At 42.2% G+C, this 15,951-nt stretch overlaps 1 protein-coding gene across 6 annotated transcripts in view; it reads right to left on the reverse strand.

The window, feature by feature from the left end:
• The window catches only part of exd3 (exonuclease 3'-5' domain containing 3), a 102,041-nt gene extending 87,178 nt beyond the window's left edge, over positions 1-14,863 (reverse strand). For 2 of the 6 annotated variants that reach the window (XM_055659986.1, XM_055659982.1), the window contains exons 1-3: positions 14,730-14,863; positions 10,984-11,030; positions 3,616-3,683 (exon numbers count right to left, since the gene is read on the reverse strand). In XM_055659986.1, coding sequence (XP_055515961.1) covers positions 3,616-3,642 — 27 coding nt within the window. In that variant the 5' untranslated portion in view covers positions 3,643-3,683; positions 10,984-11,030; positions 14,730-14,863. Of the gene's footprint in view, positions 1-3,615; positions 3,684-10,983; positions 11,031-11,480; positions 11,502-11,993; positions 12,105-14,729 lie in introns of those variants that run through there. The other 4 variants (XM_055659987.1, XM_055659984.1, XM_055659985.1 and 1 more) reach the window with 4 other exon arrangements.
• Positions 14,864-15,951: the final 1,088 nt, after the last annotated feature.

The raw sequence follows: 15,951 nt of genomic DNA on the forward strand, positions 1-15,951 counted from the left end.
TACGCTGACGACACCCAGATCTACCTCGGCACCAAATCCCCCCACAACCCCCCCTCTCCCATATCAACTCCTGTTTGTCAGCTATAAAAACCTGGATGCAACATAATTTCCTCAAACTCAACAGCGATCAGACAGAATTCCTCCTCATAGGCTCCAAAGCCACACTCAGCAAAATCAATAACCCCACTCTCACCATCGACGGCACCACTGTCTCCCCATCTCCCCAGGCCTGCAACCTTGGCGTGATCTTTGATTCCACCCTCTCCCTTGAGCCTCACATCCGCCATGTCATTAAAAACTCCATCTTCCATCTCCGCAACATTGCCAAACTCAGACCCTCTCTCACACCTCCTGCTGCTGAAAGACTCATCCATGCCTTCATCTCCTCCCGACTGGACTACTGCAACTCACTTCTCCTTGGCATCAGCTCCACCTACATCAACCGACTCCAACTGGTCCAGACGCAGCCACCCGACTCATCACCCACACCAAATCCTGGCATCACATCACTCCAGTCCTCAAACAACTTCACTGGCTTCCCATCTCCCACCGGATCACCTACAAAATCCTGATCCTCACCTACAAAGCCCTCCACCATCTGGCCCCCCCATATCTCACTGATCTCCTCTCCTCTCCCCCTACCAACCCTCAGATCCACATCAACCGGTCTCCTCTCCATCCACAAGTCCAACCTCCGCAGTTTTGGGGACAGAGCCTTCTCCAGGGCAGCTCCCAGGCTCTGGAACCCCCTACCCCAACTGATCCGCAATTCCGTGTCCCTCACCATCTTCCAGTCCCGCCTCAAGACCCATCTCTTCACCTCTGCCTTTCCTTAGCCCCACGTCCCCCTCCCTTTTCATATGTGCATTAATTGCCTCATATTGTGTTTTGTATTGAATTCTGTCTTTACTTTGTGTACTGGTCATGTCTCTACTATTTATTTCATTCCCCTTACATTTTTTTCCTCTACCTGCTAAATATTTGTAAGGTGTCCTTGAGACTCTTGAAAGGCACCCATAAATAAAATGTATTATTATTATTATTATAACTAGTGTAAAAAAGCATATGGTATGCCTGCTTAAATAGACCAAGGTATTGAATTCAAGTGTGGGGATGTCATATTTTCAGTTGTACAAAATATTGTTTATACTGCACTTTAGAGTATCGTGTGCAGTTCTGAATGTCACACTGGAGCAGCGTTTCTCAACCGAGGTTCCCCGTAACGCTAGGGGGTTCCGCGAGAGGCCGCCCGGGGTTCCGAGAGAAATAGTGATAGATAGGCTAATCATATGTAATCATATGCATTTTTGAGTCATTTTTGTGTTTCATTTCATATTCGTAATTTTATTATACACGTGTATCATCAAGTGACTCACTCGAGTACGGACGCATGACGGTCTCCATCAGTCCTGTCCGTGCTTCCTGCCGTGCAGGTACAGTCCCTCATTTACCCACGTTATTTAGTAAATTTCCCGTAATTTAGGGATGTTTTATGAATTTAAAAAAATTAAGTAAGGTTATGTTTATTTTTGTTAGTTTATCAAAAGTTTATTTATGTACGTTTTTGTTGGTTTGTGAAAGGTCTGTGTTGTTTTCTCTCTCTCTTTCGCTCCTCCAAGGTTAGTTCTTCTGTTTGCCTTTATTTGCTTGTTTTGAACAAGCAGTTTGATTTCAGGTTTTTTTTGGTATTGTCAATAAACTTGAGAAAAACGTACTTTATTTTTGGCTTAAACCAGTTATCAGAAAAATATATTGTGTTAGCCTTATGAACTTTAAGTTTAAGAAAGAGAAGGAAAGAGTTTAATAAAGACATATAATAATATTTATATAGGGGTTCCCTGAGACATGAAAATTATTTCAAGGGTTCCGTAAGGGTAAAAAGGTTGAGAAACACTGCACTAGAGGAAGCATATAATCGCAACAGAGGGAATAATAATAATAAATACTTTATTGATCCTCTCAGGGAAATTCAGACCTCCAGAAGCCCCCAACCAACAAACCCACACATTCAAAATGCACGCAAACAGAAAATACATAAAATGCAGAAGACATTCACCAGGATGTTGCCTGGAATGGTGGATGTGGATAGAAGGAGAGATTGGATAGGCTGGGTTTATTCTCACTGGAATGTAGGAGGCTGTAGAGTGAACCCACAAAAGTTGATACAATTATAGTGGGGAGTAAGAGGCGGTGTTTGCAGTGGCATTTAATGTCCCAACCAGCACGCTGGAAGAAGAAGCCGGAGCACCAAAGGAAAACCCACACAAGTCAAAGAGAAATCGTACAGACTGCAATGGAGGCCGGGTTCAGGTCCGGTACTTTGGAGCTGTTAATTAACAGCACTGACAATGACTATAGGTCTAGGACAGTGAATTTAACCATGCTCTATGAGAACCTTTCACAACTATATGTGATTGTGCCCTCAATTCAGTTGTCCACAGTGATCAAATTACAAGGACAGTGATCAGAATAAAAATTTGCCCATCTCTTGATTAGATAGTTCTGTAAATGTAGAATATCTTATATATTTTTGACTGTATGCAGTTCATGTGATGGTATTTAAAAAAAATAATTTGTGATAGTTTTCACAACTAAGGCACATTTATCCTACTTTAAGAAGGGTCCTAACCCAAGACATTGTTTGTCCATTTCCCTCCACAAACGCTGCCTGGCCGCTCGGTTCCCCCAACTGTTTGTTTATGGTGCATTTAGCACAGTCGTATGAAACGACAAAGATATATTGAGAGTAAAGTTTCTAAACTGACATAATGTGAATTAGCTATTGAAAATTATTCCAAGCAGAGGCAAATAGAAAGGCAAATCGAAGGGGAAGTTGACAGGCATATGAAGAGCAAAGGCTGTAGGATTGCACAGAAATAAGAAGGGATTGATGAGATTGCTCTGATCCTATCTGGCATAGAATCATAGAAAATAGGTGCAGGAGTAGGCCATTTGGCCTTTCAAGCCTGCACCGCAATTCAATATGATCATGACTGATCATCCAACTCAGTATCCTGTACCTGCCTTCTCTCCATACCCCCTGATCCCTTTAGCTACAAGGGCCATATCTAACTCCCTCTTAAATATAGCCAATGAACTGGCCTCAACTACCTTCTGTGGCAAAGAATTCCACTGGTGAATCTGTGAAAAAAAAAATTCTCATCTCGGTCCTAAAAGACTTTCCCCTTATCCTTAAACTGTGACCCCTTGTTCTGGACTTCCCCAACATCGGGAACAATCTTCCTGCATCTAGCCTGTCCAACCCCTTAAGAATTTTGTAAGTTTCTCTAAGATCCCCCCTCAATCTTCTAAATTCTAGCGAGTACAAGCCGAGTCTATCCAGTCTTTCTTCACATGAAAGTTCTGCCATCCCAGGAAACAGTCTGGTGAACCTCTACCGCATGAACCCGTTGGGCTGAATGGCTTTCTGTGTCCCCATAGTTACAGAGCATAGGTCACCATGAACCCACAGTGTGAGAGGCTGAAATAGCAGAAAGAACAAAAAAACGTAGGGAAAAAATCAACAACGTGAAGAAAACATCTAACTGCATGTATCACTCGCAATAGATCATTCCCAGCGCTGACATTTCACAGTCACATTGTTACACAGAATACCTGTAAAAGTACTAGCACACTTGTCATTCATCGTCAGGCTGATGCTTCAAATTCAGGCCAAGAAAATCCTGCAATAAAACAGCACAAATCAGAATCAGTTGTCCAAGATGGAGCTGAAAAATCAACAGTTCTGTACCTGCCGTCTCATTCTCATTGGATCCAATTAAACTCTGAAGAATATTTCAAAAAGCATCACGTTCAAAAGAACATTGAAGCAAAGTAATATGGTATCCGGAACAAGGCTGTACCAGACTCAGGTGTCCATTCTTGCTCGGGATACCATATTACTTTGCTTCTATGTTCTTTTGATCTCTTGGTCTCTGCATTAAAGCGAGGCTTAGGTGGAGTCCATAAAATATCATGGAATAATAGCCAAAGCGAGATGAGAGAAATGAGTCAGGTTCAGCACACAAAGACCAAAATTAGTCAAGTAAGTTCATTACTGGATTTTTAGACATGGCCCAGGTGCAGCAGAATCGACGAGTATCACATATAGACAAAGAAATAAAGAGGAACAAAAACAGAAAATGCTGGGAATACTCAGCAGGTCAGGCAGCACTTGTCGAAGGATAAATGGTTAACATTTCAAGTCTGGTATCCTTCATCCAAAATGAAAAAATAGGAAAAATAAGTTAGTTTCAGTTTAGTTTGTTATTGTTTTCACTTGGTGACAATATCAAACTAAATTAAAACGAACTTATTTTTCCTATTTTTTTCATTTTCATCAAAATGAAAAAATAGGAAAAATAAGTTAGTTTCAGTTTAGTTTGTTATTGTCTCCAAGTGAAAACTTTTTCCTATTTTTTCATTTTGATGAAAATTAAACCTTTTTAGGTTTTTTACCCTGAAGGGTTAGTTTGCAGTCACAGATAAGGTGGAGGAGGGATAGGTTGAACAAAGGGGAATATCTTTGAACAAATGAGTAAACACTGCTGTTAAAGAAAAGCACGGATGAGATTAAGTTTCTTGGTTTGTGTAATGTTTTGCTCGTGGGAAAGTCGTGGGACCGGCCCATGCCCGACTATATAAATAATAAAAGAGAAACTGAGCCAAAAGAACTAAAAGAAAAGGTCAGTCAGAGAGAAAGTGAGTTACCTGCAGTTGGAGAATTTGATAAGTGTAGAAGGCTGCAAACATGTTCATACAGAAGATGAGGTGCTTTAACTTAGCCTGTAACAGTGCAGGAGGCCAATGAAGCAAGGAGACTGAAAATGACATGGGGAAATTACAGCATAAGGCAACTGGAAGTTCAGGATCACTCCTGTGGTGCTCCACAAAGTAATCACCCAATCTACATTTGGTAGCTCCAAGATAAAGAAAACCACATTGTGAAAACCTGAACACTAGGTTGGATGATGTGCAAGTGGATCATTGCTTCACCTGGAAAGACTGTTCCTGTTACTGGATGGTGACAGGTGGCAATAGGTGAAAGCACTGGCGATGCATCTCCTGCAGGTGCATTGGAAAGTGGTAGGTAGTCACAGAAGAGCAAACCAAGGAATAGCAAAGGGAACAATCCCTTCGAAACACAGAAAGGAAGGGAAGTTCGTGTTTGGTGGTGGCATCACAATGAAGCTGACAGAAATGACAAAAGGTGATCTGCTAAACGCAGAGGCTGGCGAGACGGATGGTGAGGATCAGGGGAACTATGTTCTTGGTCCATCCACGAGGAAAGGAGGTGATAGCAGGCGTGCAGGGAATAGAACGTAGAATAGTACAGCACAAGAATAGGCCCTTTGGCCCACAATGTCTGTGCTGAACATGATGCCAAGATCATCACTTATCTGCCAGCACATAATCCATATCCTTCCATTCCCTGTACATCCATGTGCCTATCCAAAAGTCCTTTAAATGCCACTATTATATTTGTTTCAATGACTGACCCAGCAGCACATTCCAGGCACTCACCACCCTCTGTGTAAAACACAATTGCCCTGCACATCTCCTTTGCCACTTTGCCATTCTCACCTTAATGTTATGCCGTCTAGTATTTGGTTTCTCCATCCTGGGAAATGATTATGACTGTCTACCTTATCTATGCATCTTGTGGCGTCAGCTGATACACAGACCACTTATGGTAGAACCCGCATCAGTAGCTACGAGGACTGGCACGTGACGTCACGGCCTAGGGGGAGTGTCCTGCTACTTAAGCTTGTCTCACCTTGAGACCTAGGCAGTCAACAGATGGCTGAGCCCGAGAGAACAACCTTGCTCAGCTATAGCAGCAATGATAATTACGTTAGCGGACCAACTTAACATGTAACACCTGGTTACTTTATCAATCTCCTAGTTATAATCTCAGTCTCTTGACATTCTGCCTACAGACTGAACGCTGCAATCTCATAATTGTTTATGCTTCTATCAGGTCTCGCTGCAACCTCTGGCATTCCAGAGGAAACAATCCAAGTCTGTCCAATGCCTTCCTGTAGCTAATACCCCCCTAATCCAACCATCATTCTGGTAAACATCCGCTGCACCCTTTCCAAAGCCTCCACATCATTCCTGTAATGGGGCAACCCGAACTGCACATTATACTCCAAATGCGATCTAGCCAGAGTCCTATGAAACTGTATCATGATGATCACAAGATATAATCAAGGGCTCTGACGCTATCACAAAGTGAAAAGTCACAGTAGAAGAAGATAGACATTTCAGAGGCACTTGTGTGGAATATCCCATCATCACAGCAAACACGATGGAAACGAAGGAACTGGGAGAATGAAATGTTGCAGATGGGAGGAAGAACAATTAGGACAGCTGTGGGGGTCTGTGTGCTTGCCTATCCCATGACATGGAGAGATCCAAAACGAGAGGGGTAGAGTCATAGATGGATCGTGTGATGTTTGGAGCACAATAGAAACTGACCACAAAGGTGATGAAATTATTGAGCTCTTTTCAAATTAAAAACGTGGGCCTGGTATTATATGAGGTTAATGTCATCATATCCAAAAGTCTTTTAAATGCCACTACCGTATCTGCTACAACTACCAAGCCCAGCAGCACACTGCAGGCACTCATCACCCTCTGTGTAAAGATTTACTCTATTTGGATACAGTAGGGTGGCACAGCTAGAGAGCTGCTGCCTCACAGTGCCAAGACCAGAGTACAATCCTGACCTTGGGTGCTGTCCATGTGGGCCTTGCACATTCTCTGTGATCATTCTCTGGGTTTCCTGTGGGTGTTCGCATTTCCTAATCCTACATCCTCAGCACACATCTCAAAGACGTGTGGACTGATGGATAAATTGGCCACCATTAATTGCCCCAAGCATGTTGGCGAGTGGTAGAATCTTTGGGGAGTTGATGTGATGTGTGAAGAATAAAACAGGATTGGTGTAAATGGATGCTTGATGGTCAGCGCAGACTTGGTGGATTGTAGGGCCTGTTTCTGTGCAGTATGACACACTATCTCTATGCAGAATTGGAGACACAAGTTAGGCAGAATGCCAAGAGACTGAGATTATAACTAGGAGATTGATAAAGTAACCAGAGATGGAGGTACCTGTACATTCGTCAGACCCAATGCCTGGTCAAAGGAAGACACAGGTCAGATGTAGTGTAAAGAAACAGATTGACAATGGGGGGGGGGGGGGGGGGGGGGGGGGTTAATAATTATCCTATTATTAAATGGTTTACAATGTGTGTAAAGTCATAAAGGGCCCAGAACTCCGAAACTGATGTCACAACAACATTTTTAGCCAGTCTACAAAGTCTAAAAGATTTTGTTTTAGGGAATGAAACTAGGCAGATGATACGAGTGTCATTTGGAGAGAATTTGTTTGGTTGCGATCATAACTGAAGGAGGGTAAAATAGCAAGGTTTCTAAATTGGTTAAGGCCAAATTCGCAAGACTGAAGCAGTATCACAAGCTGTCTGGAAATAATCACTTGAAGGTGAATCAGCCTCGGAGCAATCGGAGGCATTAAGGGAGGAGATTCAGGATTTTCAAAGTCAAGATATTCCCACAATTAGAGATCGGACTGCCTAATCTAGATTTTATGAGCAAAATAAATAGAGGATGTAAAAGAGTGAAACTCATAAGAGAGAGCAGGAGCTTCATGCAGCAGAAAGCGTGGTTCAGTAGAGTGTACGAGTGAAATTTAAAAAACTGATTAGAAAAACACAGAGGCCATAGAAAAAAAACTGGGAAGTAAAATTAGAGTAAATTCAAAGATGCTTTATGTACATAAAGAGCAAGTGGTTAACAAGAAAAAGACATGATCATAAAGGTAACCTGTATGTCAATGCAGAGGATGCGGGGAAGGTTTTTAATGAATATTTTACAGCAGTTTTCAAAGCAGAAACAGATGATGCTGAATTTGCTGTTATGGAGGCTTGTATGAAATACCCAAAGGAGTAAGTATAGTAAGAGAAAAAGGATTAAGGGGTTTATTGTCTTTGGAAGCAGATAAATAACCAGGCCCAGATAAAGTTGTTAACAGAAGTAATGGAGAGAATTGCTGAGGCTCTGACAATTTTCAAGCCTCTCTGGTTATAGGAATAGTCCCAGAGCATTGAGGCTTATTAATGTTGTACCATTATCTAAAAATAGAGGTCGAAATAAACCAAACAATTATAGCTGGCTAGCTGGTTAAATGGAGGATGAATTATTGGAATCAATTCTGAGGGTTGTTATAAACCTTAATTTAGAAAGGCACAAATTAACCAAAAGCAGACATCTTCGGTTTGTTAAGAACAGGTCATGTCTGATTAATTATTGTATTTTTTGAGGAGATAAAAGGAGAATCAACAAAACCACTCTATTCGATAATAGTTTATGTGGATCTTGGCAATGGTTTTGACAAGACTTTGCACGGCAGACTGATCAATAATGCAAAAGGGATCCAAAAGAACGTGGCAAATTGGATCCAAAATTGACTCAACGGCAGAAAACAAAGGGCGAAGTTCGATGGGTTTTGTGACGGGAATGTTAATATTAGATTTCACAGGGTTCTGCATTCAATCCTTTGTCTTTTGTAATGTATATTAATAATTTAGGGCAGTTTGAGGAGTTTGGAGATGATATAAAAATTGATAATATGGTTGGAAGGAAAATATAGATGTTTTGGTCAGTTGGACAGAAAAGTTGCAAATGTACTTAAATATAGGAAAGAGTGAAGTGATACAGTTGGTAATGCAACGATATATAAGAGACCAAACAGAACTAGGGTACAATGTATGGAGGAATAGAGGAACTTGGATTCTATGTCCACAACACCATTACAAGGTAGCAGGTTAATGTTTATAGGATGCTTGCTTTCATTAGCTGAGGCACAGAATACAAGAACAAGCTAAATATTTATATAATGTGGAAGGTGGGGGGAAAGAAAAGCAGGATTGTGTGAGAAATGAGTGCGCACCCTGGTGTGGCATAAGGAAGAGAGGGGGAGAAGGGGGAAAGTGAGGGGCAATCGCTGACCATCTCAGACATCTCTCTCCCCAATATGTCCTCTTTCTTTAGGAAACATGGTTTCCCCCTGCTGTTGTAGATGGATCCCTCAACCACATCTGCTCTATATCCCATGGTTCTGCTGTCGCTCCACCTCCTCCTAGATGGAACAAGGATAGATTTCCTCTGATCTTACCTTTAACCCCATCCAACACATCGTTCACTGACATTTGCACCACCTTCAACATGATCATTCACACCTTCCCTTTATGCTTTCCATAGAGACTATCTCTGTAACTCCTTGGTTCGCTCACCCCATCCCACTTAAACCACCCCTTCTGCAACCGCAGGAGATGTAGCACCTCTCCCTAAACTTCCTCCCTCACATCCATCCAGGGATCTCAGCAGTCCTTCCAGGTGAGACAAAGGTTCAGATGCCCCACCTCTCACTTCATCTACCACATTTGGTGCTCCCAATGTGACTTCCTTTACATAGCATAGACTACTAGGCCACCATTTTGCAGAACACTCAGTCTGCCTAGGCCTGCTGGATTGCCTAGTTGCTAACCATTTTAACTCCACTTCTCATTCCCCTATCAACCTTTCTGGCCTGGGGCCTCTTCACTCCAAGACGCAAACTGGAGGAACAGCACCTTATATGCCTCTTGGGTAGCTCACAACCCAATTGTTTGAACATTGAATTCTCCAATTTTAGGTAAGACCCAACCCCACACTTTTTTTCCTCCCCTCTCTTACCCATGTTCCACCCAGATGTGCACCCATTTCTCCTACTATCCTACCCCTTCCACTTAAATCCCTTCCTCTCTCTGGCTTCACATTTCACTCCCTTTATCTCACACCCATTGTATCCTTTTCATCTCTCGCCTTTGTCCACCTGTCTGCCAATGTAACCCTCCTTCACATGTATCCACCTATCACTTGTGCCATCCGCAGCTCATTACCCGCCTGAAGAAGGGTCTTGATCCAAAATGTCACTTGTCCATTCCCTCTGCAGATGCTACCTGACCCTTTAAGTTGCTCCATCACTTGTGTTTAGTTTTAAACTGAGTGCAGGAATAGAGATAACTGCACATTGATTAAGGTAGACACAAAATGTTGGAGTAACTCAGCGGGACAGGCAGCATCTCTGGAGAGAAGGACTGTGTGACGTTTCGGGTCGTGACAATCCGGTTTGCACCGATTTTGAAAGCAACAGTACATATTGAGAAAGTAGCAAAAATTATCAAAGCAAATAGTTTCACAAATAGAGACGCTGAGTATAAAAGCAATGAAGTGATGCTGAACCTTATAAAGCTATGGTTAAACCATATCTAAAATACTGCATCCAGTTCTGGTCACCACATTTTGGAAGGATGCAGAGAAGATTTAGCAGACTGTTTTGAGGGATGAAGGATTTTAGCAACAAATATTCAACTAAATGCAGGAATCAGTGCAATGTAAATACTAGGATTAGAGAAATGGACAGAACACAATATCTGAAAACTGATTTCAGAGATTCAGATATAGCATTAAGAGACATTAAAGATCTGGAAACTGAGAGCCTTCATGTGCAACAGGTGCAGTGAAGTTGGATGAGTACAGAGAAACTTGGAGGCATCGATCAGAAACAGCATCTAGGGACAACATTTCTTACTGTATCAGGAGATGGATCAGGAAGGAGAGATTATGGACATGTAGCAGGTATATTATCCATACTGCAGACATAACTTGGGAACAATTTGTAAAAAGTGAAGCTAAATAGATAATTCAAGATCAGTATTTATAGACTAATCAGGGACACCAATCAGAGGCTGAATGAGAGGTATTGCCAAGGTCAGTCGCTAGAAGCTGTGATTAGTACAGGTACATGGATCAGTTGCAGGAAATGGAAACATAATAGAAAACTGAGCTCGGCAGTCCCCGGAGAGTGATGAAGACAGGCTTTGCATATAATCTTAGAAAACAGGTTAGAAACTTTACCCGAGTTAGACTCTTGATACTGTCCTTCTGTTTTTCTTCCAGTAATTCTGCAGAATGAACATACAGATTTTGTTTGAAACTGTAAGAGATTCATTTTTTGAGCAATTTTTCAATTTAAAGGCTGCCAATATCTCCTTGGAAATTAATAGTGCAAACTCACATTGCAAGTTTAGCTAAAATCATGTGTCTGGGAGAAGTATCGTCCACCTCAAGACCTTGGAAAAACAATCCATTTGAAACCCTGTTTTTAGTCATTAAAAATTTAAACTATGGAATAAAGTAGCAGAAAAAATTTATATAATTATAACGTAGAGGGCCATTCATTTAACACTGAGGTAAGGCAAAATTATTTCTCTCAGAGGGTGGTGAATCTCTGGAATTCTCTGACCCAGATGAAGACAAGATTATTCAATTTAAGGTGGAGATCGATAAATAGTAGAAAGATCAAGGAATTGAGGGTTATGGGGAACTGGCACAGAGGAGGAGTTGATACTAACATAGATCAGCCATGATCATATTCAATGGTGTGGCAGGCTTGAGGGGCTGAGTAATCAACTCCTGCCCTGTTTTCTTGTGTTCTTCTGAATTATATCATTCACCCATTAACAAACTAAAACAAACAACAAGGGAAAACATCACAATAAAAGCTTACATGAGCAGTTCAGTATTAACACAAGCCCTTTTGGATTGGAATCAAAGATAAGCAGATTAAACAGCAAATGAACAATGGAGGACTTTACAAGAGATACTTGGGCACCCAGAGCTTTGGATAATGCTTGATCATGAGATCAAAATGAAACAGAGGAAGAAGTCTAATGATAAAATTCAATGTCAGATCTTTGTTCCTGTAACTCCTTTCATAGCTGTTACCATTTCATATTCTGACCTTTTCTTATGACAAAATAAACCATTCAGTCCTCCAATGTCTATGCCCAGTCTCACAGCATTCCCATCAGTCACATTCCTCTTTAACATAGCGGATGGCGCTGTGGCGCAGCGTTAGTTACTACCTTACAGAGCCAGAAGCTCGGGTTTGAGCCTGACTACGAGTGCTCACTGTGCAGAGGTGACACGTTCTCCCTGTGATCACGTGTCTTTTCTCCGGGTGCTCTAGTTTTCTCCTGCAACCAAAGATATGCAGGTTGGTAGATTAATTGGCTTCTATAAATTGTCCCTTGTATGTAGGATAGAACTAATGTACGGGGTGATTGTTGGCCGGTGCGGATTCGGTGGGCCGAAGGGCCTGTTTCCATGCAGTATCTCTAAACTAAATCTATTCTCTTTCATGTCAATCAACTCATTCTTATGCCACCTGCTTACACCCAGGGCAATTAACCAAATTCTGCACTTTTGCTACAAATCCCTCTTTTCATCCTCCCCTAACAAAATGTAACACCTTCTAATTCTCAGCATTAAATTTCATCTGTCACCTCTCTGGCAATTCCAGAACAGCATCTTACTTGAACTAAAAATCACAAATTTTGGAGCTCAACACAAATTCTACTATTTCGGTTTTATTATCTCACACACCCACAACCTAAGGCAAGCCTAATTTGAGACTAAATATAAGCTGTAAGCTAGCCCAGAAGTCAATTTAATATCTTCTTATATTTTTAACTAAAACTCGGCTTCATCAAATCAACCATTCCGTCTCTGTAATTTACGATTTCATCATTAATTTACTTTTTCTCTCCTCGCCCAGTAATTTAAGATTTAAATCATCTTTATATCTCCAGCCATACCTTCTGCTATTCACTAGCCTCTACCATTCCCATCAATCAGCACTGCTATCACTGGCGTCAAGCAATTCCTCCTGGTATTAGTTTAGAGATACAACATCCAAACAGGCCATTCAGTCCTCCGAGTCCACGCCAACCATCCGTTCACAATAGGTTTATGTTATCCCACTTTTGCTTCCACTCCCTACACACCAAGGACAATTTACAGAGGCCAATTAACCTACAAACTTGCATGTCTTTGGGATGTGGGAGTAAACTGGAGCACATGGAGGAAACCCACACGGTCACAGGGAAAACATGCAAACTCCACACAGATAGCACCCAAGGTTAGGATCGAACCCAGGTCTCTGGATCTCCGAGTCAGCTCTAATAGCTGCACCAGTGTGCAGCCTTGCCTTTATCCTATCAAAGGCCTTCCTTTCATTTAGCTCTGTTCCTCCACTCTTTCTTCTCAACTTTAAATTTTCTACATCTGAAGGTAGAAATGTTAAATATGTTTCTCTCTCCACCGATGCTGTGCGCCCCAAACATTTCCAGGACTTAGTGGTTTTTATAGTGGTCCCACCTTGGATTGTTTCCAGAGTTATACCCACTTAACCTATTGTCGGTCTAGTTGGTGAGAGGAGATGACGCAAAAAAACCCAGAACCCAGAAACTAAAGATGAATCTGTCTAACACTGTACAATCCAAGACGATATGAAAAAAATAATGGTCACTTGGAAGAAGTTAGACTAATAAATAACGTGGATGTATTAAAACAACATCTGACAATCGTGATTTGGCTCTTTCATGAGATAATGGAGTTTGATGTGAGTAGCGTTGTTGACGTGCAAATAACTTTAAGAATCAACATCATCAATCATTATACATCAGCAAAATCAAACCCCTTAAGGCTAAAGGTATAGCGGCAATAGGGAGATGACACTGGCCAAGGTACAGATGGAATGGTATAGGGTGATTTCACCAAATGTCAAATGAGCGTAGATCCCCCCTCACGTAACCGAAAAATTTAACTGGAGGACATATGTCACTTCGGTACATGTTAGTGAATGGAGAAACACCCACTTTCACACCCGTTAAAAACATGGAAAACGGCCGATTTTTGAGCTGAAATTTCTGTGCTAGTCGGGGTGACCGTGAAGCACAGCGACCTAAATTTTCAGGTAAAAAAAAAGATAGAAAGTAAGGTAATTACAAGAGGGAACTGAAGGTGGAAAAACAGCGGAAGTGAACAGCAGACATTTGCCGTGGAGATTTAAAGGTCCAAAATATCGGGAATTATCGCGTTTGCTCGCTGAATTTAATCAAAAGTAAGGCATTGTTAACTTACTTTTGATGAAATTCAGCGAGCAAACGCAGAAAATTTCAGCTCAAAAATTGGCCGTTTTCCATGTTTTTAACGGGTGTGAAAGTGCGTGTTTCCCCATTCACTAACATGTACCGAAGTGACATATGTCCTCCAGTTAAATTTTTCGGTCACGTGGGGGGGGGATCTACGCTCATTTGACATTTGGTGAAATCACCCTATTGCAGATTAGTTGCTTGGCAAATAGGAAGTTCACCAGTATCAGGGATATGCTAGTTTTAAAGTATTTATTAATGGTCTCGTCATGGGCGGATCAATCATAGTACAAAACCAATGAATGCAACCACCGCGGAGAATGGTTGAGAATTTCTTATTGTATTTCTAATCGCAAATATATTTCTAACAGCAAAGACACAAAACGGTCAATTCGAGCAAAGAGGAAGTCGGACAAAGGGAAGATTTAAAATACATGTAAGATACATTTAAATCCGTTGCCTGGGGCCGGGCAGGGATGCTTGGCTGGAGTTGACAGGGGGACAGGCAGGGGTGTGGAAGCGCCGGTTGCCGGGGCTACTCGGCTCCGGCGTGGGGGAGCCTCCAACCCCGGGCGAAGCGGTGATACCACCGCTGACCTCCACACACACACAGACACACCGCCGCGGCTTCTGATCACAAGCATCCAGCCTCCTCTCCTCTCCCACCTTGTTTCCATGCGGTGAGCGCCCTTCACCGGCACCGACCACCCCCCTCTCGCCGAGCCGCTGCCCTTGTTATCCACAGGTTGTCAACCACACAATCACTTCCGGGTGTAAGCCTCGCACCTCAGATCCGGTTCAGAGCGTCTCAGACCTTCTTTCACTAGTGCCGGCCGCCATGTTGAGAAGGGCAAGGTCGCTGGAGGTTCTGGAGCTGAGAAGGTGCTGCATGTTGTTAAACCATTCTAAAAATGCTTCCCTTTATTCTGGGGCTGTGCCCTCTAGTCATGTAACGCCCACAAACTGCACAACACCGCCTCTCAACCCGATGTTGCAAACTAGATCCTAGAAATTATAGAAATTGGGTGCAGGAGTAGGAGATCTCCCTTCGATCCTACACCCCCATTCAATACAGGCCCAGAGTAGATAGATCCAACTCAGACTTTATTAATCCCCTGCCTTCTCTCCATAATTCTGATCCCCTTAGCCACAAGGGCCACATCTAACTCCCTCTTAAGTATAGCCAATGAACTGGCCTCAACTACCCTCTGTGGCAGAGAGTCCCAGAGATTCATTCACTCTCTACAGTCAGGCACACTAACTACACACAGTCCCCCATTCAGTAATCTAGCCCATTGAGGGAAAACATCCTCGCCACACCGGCGCCCGATGTTCTCGCATTATTCGGCTGGGAGAAGGAGAACTCCCTCATGCTACTAAACCCCAGCGAATACAGGCCCAGAGTCTTCATACGTTAACACAATCATCCCTGGGATCATTCTTGTAAATCTTCTCAGGATTTTCTCCAATGCCAGCACAACCTTCCTCAGATATGGGGCTCAAAACTGCAAACAATATTACAAATGTGGCCTGACCATCACTAAAGCTTCAGCATTACATCCTTGTTTTTATATTCAAATACTCTTGAAATGAATGGTAACATTGCGTTTTCCTTACTTACTATCGACCAGCACTCCTAAGTCCCTTTGCACCTCAGATATCTGACAACCATAGGGTGGATGATTACAGTCTTAAACCCAACATAGAATAAACCTAAATTTAGAGGGCATAGATTTAAGGCGAAGGCGAAAGATTTAAAAGGGACATGAAGGACAACTTTTTCGCACAAACAGTGGTGGGGGAATTGTGAATGAGCTAGTAGAGAAAGTGGTAGAGACAGACATAATTATAATGTATAAAACACATTTGGACAGGTTTATAAGTGGGA

The sequence above is a fragment of the Leucoraja erinacea genome, chromosome 31 (genome assembly GCF_028641065.1).
Source record: "Leucoraja erinacea ecotype New England chromosome 31, Leri_hhj_1, whole genome shotgun sequence".
NCBI lineage: Eukaryota > Metazoa > Chordata > Chondrichthyes > Rajiformes > Rajidae > Leucoraja > Leucoraja erinaceus.